Genomic DNA, 11,282 nt, shown 5'->3' with positions numbered 1-11,282 from the left:
CTCTACTGTGGAGGAAAACCCCACGCATGTGTCATCTAACAGGCTTTTAACAAAAGATGCAATAAAAAAACATGATCTGTGTAACACATAAAAACAAGGCTTTAAATAAAACCTTGGTCAAGAGCTTGTGTTAATGTTAAAAATTGAGGGTTTGGTGTGGACATTTGGAATTGTCAGAAAAAGCAAAAAACAAAAAAAACATCTCACCTCTGCCAGGTAAAACTCATCATAGTGCCTGCGGTGGTTCTCGCCTTTATAATAGTTGCTAGCAGCAACGATGACGTCCACAGCGACCATGCTCAAGATGAACATGTGGAACACAGAGGACCGCATCAGTTGCTGTGGAAACAGAGCAGTGTTCAATTGCAATCAATGTAAATTGCACACAATAGGCAAAGAAGAAGTGTGTAGAAAATCAACATCCATTTTCATTTGTTTCCCATTGAACTTGTCTGAGAAACCATTTCCAGTGTGATTGACAGAATGTACCACTGAGCTAGACTGAATTATTCTGAAAAAAGTTAAGGAGGCATAGTGTAAATTTGATCTCCCCATATATCCACATTTACAGTAACAATTTTAATTTCAGAGAACACAGAAGATGGAAGACAAGTGATGGACAGTCAGATGTGCAAAGACAAGAAGAATATACATGTGGCAGCATGGGTGTGGGTTCTTTCTTCTTGGAGGTGCCAACCATAGACTGTACAGTATATAAGGAGGTGGAAACAGGCAAAGAGGGCCAGCAGCTAAACCGCAGGAAATTCAAAGCAATCAGGAGCCTTTCATTGGATGCTGGGAGAAACATCCACCCAGACAGCAGAATCAGTGTGTATTCAGACAGCCGGAAACAAGAAGGGAAAGGGGCAATAAATGTATGTTATTTCCTGTGGGAATAGCAGTGGCATTGAACGCCTACAACAACATCGCATAATGGAAACAATCATGGCTTAAAAGAATGTGAGAGAAACTACCCAAAAAAAGACAAACGGTGTTACTGTGCATTCCTTCAGAGACAATATGACAGATGTGATCACAGCCTTGAACTGCATGTATGTGGCAGAATGAACAGCTTGTGAGTGGGTAGAATCACTCACCCTAAAAAAAGACCTGCATGTGAGACTGGCAATAGAAAGGATTGAAAAAGTGAAAAATGAGAGGAAGACTTTAAGACAGATGAAGAGTGTTTGCGGCTTAGATGGAAAGATCAAATTCACCCCAGGAAAACGGGACCACAGCCATCCACCCTCCTACACACAAATGCACTCACAATACAAACTCTTTAAAGTCTAGAAAGCCTGATCTGCAATCACGTGCGGTGCTTTAAAAACAAGTATTGATGGAATTAGTAGATAAAATTATCTGATTGAACTTTGAACTTGTGGGTAAATTATAAAAAAAGGATCACACACAGAGAGAGACCACTGATTTAAGCACGAATAAAATAAATAAAATGGCTTATATTTGCATTAACCTGACAAGGACTACCTTATGGTAATGAAAGTAATGACTTGTCTGTCAGGAGCGACGGCAGAGCAAGTAACATGGTTCTTATAGCGCTGTGAAAATTGGGAGGAGGTTGGTGTGAATGCTTGGGTCAGCAAAGTGTGTGACTTTAACATGGAAGACCATTGTTGGCATCCCATTTCCTACCTGTCCACATTAGTTTCTTTTAACGCTGACCACAATCTTTCCCCTAACCATAACAAAGTCAACTTAGCTGTCGAACTAAACCTTAACTATAGAAGTGGCAGCCATCTTTCCTATACTCATTTGCTCTCATAACTTTGTTTTAGTGTTTTACTATTGTATTTTCTGCTGTTATTTTGTCTTGTCTTGCTATCTCATTCATTGTCTTATTATTAAACACAACAAGCCATTACTTTTTGTCAGTAAGGTGAATTCTAGCCCTTCTTTTCTGCTCAACTGATAACCCACACCGACCGCTGCTAGCCTTGGGATTGGGTGTTTTTGCAGAACATACACACATGCCCTCTCTACACACACAGTGGTTAGGCTCCCTGACTTAGATTGGACGTGACAAAGCAGTTTGACATTTCCAGCAACCAGACGCTCTCCCCCATGGGTGTTTAGGCTGAACGGAGTCGTGTGTGTGTGAGGGAGGGAGCAAGAGAGACAGAGGCGGACTGACAGAGAACAGAAAGTACATGCTTTTGCGTATGAAACTGTTGATTTTCTCAAGGTCCTGACGCTGACCATATTCTCTGTCAGCTGTTGGGAACCACACTGCTGGGAAAAGCAGGAGAGCAGTGTGCATTTGTAACCTCTGTCACATGGAGATACAGTCTGCCCATCCAGCTCTGCCACAATAACCTTTAAATCGTTCCCTCACATTCCCCTTGTTTGGTGCACTTCACCAGATAACGCTCTCCATGTCCTTCCCAAGGCAAAATGGCCTAGTTTGCCCGATGCAGCTGATGGCACTGGCACACCATATATGGCCTCAAGATGTCAGAATCAATTTAACAGCATCAATTGTGAGACAAGATGGCCCTCCCCTGCTGTTTGATGTTTCTTAGCGTGTGTGTCTCTGAAATCCTTTCACACTTGTTTGATGGATGCTATTTATTTGTGTTGCCTCTGGCTGGGTCTTTGAAACACCAGGTGCTCACTGTGCACGGACACAAGCATGCACACCCACACGCACACGCTGTTTTACAAGCAGAGGCCACACATTAAGTTCTGGCTTTGTCATTTAGCCAGGGAACACTAGCATTATTCTGTCGGATTGCAGAGCAAAGCCTAATTTCTAATACACGAGTACATTCTGCAAAATACAGCACATACTCAGCTCCTATTTGCTTAACTGCAAAAAAGTGTACATGATAGAAATTATGTATGCAAATAGTGTTGGAGATAGAGATTTCAAGTGGCATGTAAATTGGTATTTGGGGAAACAGTTCACTGCAGTGCAAAATGAAAAGCAACATTAAAAATAAGAAGAACTAAACACCCATTTATCTCTTCATCAAGCCTTCTGGCTTCTTGTCTGGGTACTTGTCTTCTCTATCGGCCAATTAATGCCGAGTCAATTTAAACAGTGCAGCAAAGCCTCACTCGCTAAAGTGTGTCTAGTCAGTGTGACATAAACTGCAATCTCACAGAAGAGGTGAGACAACTTTCAGCTGTGCTCATAAGAGGTGTCCCAACATGATCCGCTGTCAATAAGCATACCGATCAACCGGAGGAGGGGGGATATATGCATCATACCTGGAGCATTTCCAGTGGCTATGACTGTAACACAACCAAGACAGAGAGGCAGACTGACAGACCAAGGACTGCTTCCTCATGCTCCGTCTGTTCACTCAGAATGCCAAGGAGGACAAATGCTCTTTCCGCTGGTACATGAGACGAGTGTAGCACATGTGCACATAGCTGGCAGGATTTAACAGTATTCACACAGGAATTGTCACCAACAGACTGGGCCATGTTCTGGCACAATCTCATGCTACAGTTTTCTCTGTCCTGTTTACTGAGATTAAGAAAAAACTGAGTGGGATTACAGACTGCCTCACTTGACTTATCTTCAGTCTCTTCACTGGCATTTGTTGACATCGAATAAACAAGTGATGATAATCAGAGTTCTGTCAAGGCTCTTTTCTTTTCCACTCTACTGTATACAACTCTGAATGAAAAGATGTAGAACAGGCAAACTAATTTAGAAATCTATTGTCAAAGTAGGAAACAGCACAGTTAACTTATGGCTAACTGTGGTATTTTAATCTAAGGCTTTGGGCTGAAGCAGTGGGTGTGTCAAATCTTGCTGGGTTGAGGATCTAGTGAAGTGGGAGCCCCTTGGCTTATTACGGCCCTGACTAGAGCAGGCTGACTCATGCCTCTGGCTGGGAAACAGGTCTTAATAAAACATGATGGTCTTCCTGTCTGCACCCTCCTACTCTTAATAATATCTGCCGTGCTTTGCCACCTCTGCGTCCATTTCCCGTCTGGCTATTCCTTATAGGCTTTTGGTTTATTTCATTTCAGCATATATCACTATATGTGCATCTGGCTGATTGAAGTCTAGACCGAGTAAACGTTGTCGTGCTCTGTCTAAGAGGCTTGATCTCACAGGACTAGTCACATCTTGTTCAGTGTCCTCTTGCAGGTGATTTGCTACCCATTATACACACATACCTACCCTGCTATGCCCCAGTGCCGTCTCTTTTTTTCATTGTCGCCATCTATAACAATGTTCTCTCCTGTTTTTTCTCTCCAGCCAATTTCCCTTTACTCAGTGCCCTCCCTTTCCTTCCACACACAGAGACTGACCCCAACCATGACACGTTGTGCGTACGTGTGCACTTAAAATGATACGAGTGGTGTCACTGGGAAGATCCAGAGGGCAAAGATCGGTGGCAGGGGTAAAAGGAGGGTTCCATTCAATCAATAACCTCTGGCTTGGGTGGGAAAGGTCAAAAAGGTGTTTCTTTCATTGGACGTCAGCACCCCCCAGTGAGGTACTGGGTTATCCATCACTCTGTATTTAGCTCTGTGGACAGAGGGCTGAGACAGGGGGAGTGAGCAGCTGATGGGATGCAGGCGATGCTAAATTAATCCCATGATCCTCCTGGATTACTAGAAGTAGATATCATCGCTTTCAAACCCTTCCTTAGTGGCCATTTTAAAGCAGTTTTAATTGGTCTCTTAGAGAAATTCCTTAGTTCCTTGATTTTTATTTCGGGTTAGTCGGTGTAGCATTTTAAAGACTTGACTTTTTTAATCCAGTGGGGTACACCTGTATAGAATGTCACCCTCTGTCTTTGCTTATAGCAGCCGAAGCTCCAATCTGCAGTGTAATTATGGCATGGTGGTGTACCAGGGGCTAATTAGTAGACCAGGTCTGTAGGGAACGAAACAGGACGCTTCATTAACCTCCACGAGAGAAAAACTGAGAAACCCAGGAAAGCACAAAAGAACCTTAAAAACAATGTCTTTACTGTGAACAGATACAGTGCAGTGGGATAGATAGATTGATACCACTCTCATTCACTATCTGTCTGTAAAATATGAAGCTGGATCCAGGAAACGGTTAGCTTAACTTGGCATAAAGACTGGAAACAGGGAAACAACCTGCCTGGTTTTGTCCAAACAAAATCCACCTACCAGCACCTCCAAAACACACTAATTAACACGTTATATCTCGTTTGTTTAATTGCTTCTTGGGCGGGTGCAGTGACATCCTGAAGTCTCAGCTGGTGATGATATCACCATAACCGTCTGTAATAGCACCACAACTGTAACTTTGCAAACCCAAAAAATAAATCACACAAGTCACAGCAAGTACTGGCCACACTGACTGACATGTAATTTCAAGTAAGTGGAGAAGACGCCACAACAATTATGGTTTAGAGTGACAGTCTTAATTGTCAAAATTAAGACTATATTGAGGATTATCACTGTAAGATTAATAAAAACACTGAGGAACAACTGCCAGTGGGAGAGGAAGTTGGTGATGCTCCCTGCTTTGAGGGTTATTTTGGTTTGTAGCCCCTCAGGAGGGGAAGCAGCCCTGTCTCCAAAAAGAGCAGGTGGTTAATCAATTATGTGTTATCTCCAACTGCTGCAGCCAGTTGGACCCATACAGACCCAGACAGACACACACGTGCACAAATGGACAGACGTCAACAGGCAGATCGACAGGCTGACAGTTAGACACACAGAGGTCAGGTGGTTTAAAAGACTGTCGGACAGGTATGGGTGATCTAGCAGCCGACAAACAGGAGGACACACACAGGCCGCCTGTCTGTAGATAGCGCCCACCTGCCAGCCCTGAAACATTTTAATCATTTGACGGCCAATTACTCTGGAGCCAGGCAGAGCAGAACAGAAACTCACACTTCACTTCCCCGGCACTCACAGATGGCCCTGCAGGCTGGATCTCCGCTGCCTGTCTTCACTCTACCTGCCTACTCAGCTAGCACTGCTCCCTTCTCGTATGGGTGAAAATGCAATGGAATAAGGTGTTTGGCAAGGCTTTAGACAGGGAGGTCCATCATTAATCAAAAATGATACCACTGTAATATGATGTGCCCTCTATTGCAATCACCTTCTATTACAACATCAAAGAACAGAAAATGCTGAAAAAATAACAATATTCTGTCCCACAGCTAAACATATACATAAAGAAGCAGGTGCACAACACCATCTACTAATGCTCATGTACATATGCAGGACTCTTATGGCACTCTAGTTAGTGTATCCATTATAATCTGGTCCCTTTCTATTTCCTGTTTCATTTTATTCAGATGATGTTACAGTGACCGAATGATACTTGTATACTTATTTCCTCAACATTTGGAGATAAACATACTAGTAACATTCATTTTCATTGTTTAATGTTTTAATTTAAAAGTTTTGATGTATTGGTTTATATAAAAGTATTTGAAAATTACAAAAATATGTTAGAAATTCAGATAATAACACTACCATCTGCAGCACAAATGTTGTCTCACATTTCAGTGTTATTTAATTAGAGAAGCTCTTGCTTTCTCTGCGTGTTTCTCGTCATTAGCTATCAAAGCACATTATGAGCAGCCCTTGCCACCACCTTACTCGTTTTAAAATTTCTTGATATTTTTAAGTCAAAATTGGCACAAAAAAATGCATTTACAAATTGTATTTCTGAGACAAGACAGACCTTTTCCAACTGAAAGTCTGTAAAAACAGAAAACATTGCCTTTTATTAATCCTCTGTGTGCTCTTTGATCTCTGATTGCCTTTGTGGTTTGGACTGAACAGCTGGGTTACATCTTGCGGTTTCCTGTCACCATCAGAAAATCTAAACATTTTCAGAGTGGTTTGATGGTTTGACATGCCACAAAAGCTGTCAGTGTGTGACTGGCAACCGATAACAATGGCTGGCTTTTGAAATGAAGTACTATATGAGCATGTCAAAGTCACTCTCAGTAGTATTCAATTTTTACACTACTTGATTATTATTTGTCTCATGCTTGACACTTTGAAACCTCAAGTAGGCAGAAATTTAAATAACAACAAAAGTACTTTTACAAGAACTTCACCCAAAATCTGGATTTTAGTGCTAAATACTGAAATACATTAATGTAAGCTTAAAAGGAGTCTGTCAAAGGTAAGAAACTTTATCATTAACAGAGACAAAGGTTTGCGCTCAGCTTGGATACATGTGCTAATAATAATTCAATAACTGTGAAACTGAACGCAAATATGTTTTAATGGCGACAGATGTAAAGTTGTACTAATATGAGATGACAAGAAGAGTTGAAGAGTGAGCCAGTTCCTTTGGATGATGTCATAAAATCAATACAATCAATTTGATGCTTTTTAAAGGGATATCAATCTTGGCTGCTGTGATGGGCAATGAAGAACATCTGTAATATATGATAAACAATTTAATTGATTATCTACATGATGAATGTATCATGAGAGGAGAAAATGTAATCATCCTTATAGATCTGTGGCTAGTGGAGCATTGTCATGAATGTCTTCACACAACTGTGGTGATCTTGACTGCAATGAATAACAAATACAGGCTGCCTGGAAGGCCAGGCTAGTATTCAGGAGGAAGGGTGACCAGAGGGGACGAATCACTCTGATCATACATACATCCAATGCCAAATGAAGTAATGTGCCATTTATGTAGTGGCAAAAGGTAAAGGTGTGGAGACAATTTGTTCAACGTTGATGCTGGACACCAAAGTTCTTGTCTTCAGTATATAACCATGACAATGGTTTTCCTAACCTTAAACAAATGTTTTACTTGGCTGCAAAGGGATTGCATTGTATCAGATGTGATATATACATCCTTAACCATATCTTAACCACAGTTTGTTTGCCATAACCACAACCATAACTATACCTTAATCATAAAGTAGTTGTCGTGCACTGGTAATGTAAAACACAACATTGCCACTGAACTCAAGGTAATGGGTAAAATCATTGTGTGTCATTTTTTAATTGGTAAAAAATGCATGCAATGCATTCACGAAAACAGAATTTGAGTGTTAAGAGAACTCAAACTACAAGTTGAATGACACATCCAGTCAAATACAAAGACCTGCTGCTTTCTTCTTACAATGAGAAATCCTTTAAGCACTCTGTCTCATTCATTATCCTATTTTTTTCACTTAGATACCTCTCGCCCACTCTGCGACCTTGTATTACCGGCAGAGCATTGCGATAAATGTCTTGTGTAACACTGGTCCCATCATGAACAATACTCTCCTTATATTATTATGAGGAACGATTGATAAGATGGTTATTCCTTTCTTTATTTCTTTACTTCTAAGGTGCTTTTCACGTGTCAGGCTCTCTGACAGGAGACATTTATCACAATTTCTGGGCCATTGCCCAGAGCTGAAACAGTCCATGTGATGGAGGTGTGAGCTGTTCTACACTATGACCCACTAAAACACTGTGCAACTCGGTCCCTCTCACAGAAAGTCAGCCCCACAAAATCTGCATCCTTAAGGAGGTGTTCAGACTTAAAATAGGACTGTGTGGAAAAAAACGAAAAGGTCTGCATTGGCGTGGGTCAGGAACCAGTGAGAAGTCTAGTTTGACGAATAATCCATGAGTTTATAGGTGCCATAACACTGCACTGTGCTTTTTTAGCAGATTTTATAACTAGTAAGTTATCATGGTGGCCATCCTTTCTCCTACTCGACTGTAACAAGGTACAGCAGAATTATGTCATTTACATTAAGTGATCCACTAGGAAATATGTGCTTTTGTGTATGTTGTATTCTGTTAGGTAATGCATTGTGTAGCTAAATGATGTCGTATCGCAGCAAAAATTAAGCCAGGTTAAACTTGGCACCCGCACATCAGTCTCACTGAAATGGAAGCTGTTTTTTTTTTCTCGACACAGTGCTATTGTCGGTCTGAACGTGGCCTAATGCCTCTCTCTGTCAATCTGTTAACCCCTCATCCTACCGTCAGAAGTGGTCTTCTTGGCACAGGATGACAATAACATCTATTTTGGTATGAGTGAATGGGGCAGATGAAGCAGTCTTTGGGTGTTCCATATAATGGAGCACAGGGCTCAGAGGGAAGTCAGCCGTGTTTATCCCTCTGGTTATCCCTCTATCTAAATCTTTCCTCCAACTGATGATGAGGCTCTGGGGGACATGCTGCTTTAATGGGAATACTGCATATTTCACGTTCTCTCTTTTCTCTCTCATTTCTTCCCTTTTTCTCTACCCCATTTCTCTATTTTTATTTGTGCCTTCTTCCTCTCACTGTTTGTGTGTGTGCCTCCTTCAAGCTTAGCTCAGGAACAGTATTTTCTCCATGAGGGTCTGTTGACAGCTATCCTCCCTCTCATAGCTGTAGACTCTATTGGCAATCTCTCACAGCAAGGGCCCAGCCTTTTACACCACACTGCTATCAACAGTGGGCCAGCTGTAAGCAACGCCCGCTGCTTTCAGCTTATCTTTAAAGCCCCACTGTTTGGATCACACTGACCACGAGGAAACAGGGGTGTCCATCATGTAGACGTCATTTAAATCTCATCTATCACTGGAGCAACATCATTAGTGCAGCTCTACACATCAAACACAAGCCTTCCCTCATTTAAAATCCCATCATTCAGTCGTTTGACACAGCCATTGAAGACACAGACAAATGTGAAAACAATGAGGTGATACTGCGTGCGTCTGTGGGACTTGTTAAATGGATGAGGTTTACTGATTCTCTATTAATACAGAACATTTCAACATCAAGAGAGACATTTAAATAAAAATGGAAAGACGTGCATACACACCCACACAAACAGCTCAGTTTTTACAGTTCAGGTCATTTTAAAATGATGCATGTTCAGGTGTCACCTATCACACAAGCTGAACATATTTCATTGAATCAAGTGTGTGTGTGTGTAAGAGAGAGAAACACTTTACAGCAGCATCAGCAGCATATTAATTATATGGTGTGCTTACCTGGAGGCAGGCAGGCGCTCGGCCATGTGGTTTGTTGACGTCCACAGCTACAAGCTGCCATCCCCCAGCAGCGTCTTCATGGAACATCTGTGGCACAAGGACAGCACATGAGGGGCAGAACACGCAAAAAAACCCTGCACACCATTCAAAGTACTGGACAAAACTCAAACACACACACATCTATCCTTTGGCTACATCTTCATAAAACATCTGTGGCCACAAAAAAAGCTGAAGGCATCATACACACAGATTCGTACCCACACAAAAACAGCATGGTAGATACTAAATACAGTATGCAGGCCTAAGGACCTAACACCAGAAATAAAAACAAACCAATATCACTGCAGAGACTTTCAAACTCACAAGACAGCTGGCTCACTCATGAATATCAATCATTCTTCTAAAACATGAACGCAAAAATCTTAGTCATAAGTACTATCATGGCAACTGGTTCCAAAATGTGTGTTCATTTCAATTAACCTTGCTGTAACCCCAAAAGGACTTAAGATGCCATTGTTTCTGATGGGCCAAAACTACCCTTAGCCATGTCTCAACCACAGCTATGTTGCCATAACCACAGTATTTCTCTGTTCTTCTTAAACAAATAACCACACTGTGGTTGCCATGTGCTAATATCATAACAAGACGTACAGTCTACAGCCAGGCTTGATGAGACTATACTTAGGCCCAGCGGTGCTATGTTGGAAGGCTAATGTTGGCATACTAACATGCTCAAAATGACAATGCTAACATGCAAACATTTTGCTGATATGATGTTTACCATCGTTGCCATCTAAGTTTAGCATGTTAGCAAGCTAACATTCATTCATTAAAATGTCATTAGTTTTGCAGGTATTCAGTCATAAACCAAAGCACTTATTAAATTAAAATTTTGACCAGAGGATCAACAAAGTGATTACGACTTATCCTGAGGGGGGCATAAATGTGTGTACCAAATATCATGGCAATCCATCAGATATTTGTTGAGATATTTCAGTCTGGACCAAAGAGGAGAAACAACCAACCCAACAGCCAACCTACAGGCCGACATGTCGCTAGCAAAATAAAATGAGCTAAAAATAACTAATCTTAAAAAACAAAACTCCACATGATTCAGATTTTACAGAATAGTCCAATATCAATGTTCTATTTGGCAAATGGGTTGGCTTTTTTGCATGAATGAATGTTTACATTCACTTGACATTTTTCCATGCCCTAAGTAGTGAGTTGAATCACTGTGTGTCATTAATTGTTTTTGAAATAGTGAGAATGACATACAATGCAACTGTGAGATCCAAGTGAAATTCCAAGGTTGTTGAAGTTTATATAAAATTTAAACTTCCAGTTGCA

At 41.2% G+C, this 11,282-nt stretch overlaps 1 protein-coding gene across 1 annotated transcript in view; it reads right to left on the bottom strand.

Moving 5' to 3' along the window:
* nalcn (sodium leak channel, non-selective) overlaps nt 1-11,282 on the bottom strand; it is a 57,675-nt gene that overhangs the window by 35,026 nt on the left and 11,367 nt on the right. The window contains exons 10-11 of the mRNA XM_070914402.1: nt 9,933-10,019; nt 208-339 (exon numbers count right to left, since the gene is read on the bottom strand). Of these exons, the coding sequence (XP_070770503.1) occupies nt 208-339; nt 9,933-10,019 (219 nt within the window). The remainder of the gene's footprint in view (nt 1-207; nt 340-9,932; nt 10,020-11,282) is intronic.

This window comes from Enoplosus armatus, chromosome 11 (genome assembly GCF_043641665.1).
Source record: "Enoplosus armatus isolate fEnoArm2 chromosome 11, fEnoArm2.hap1, whole genome shotgun sequence".
Lineage (NCBI taxonomy): Eukaryota > Metazoa > Chordata > Actinopteri > Centrarchiformes > Enoplosidae > Enoplosus > Enoplosus armatus.
This window is presented reverse-complemented; position numbering and strand designations above follow the sequence as displayed.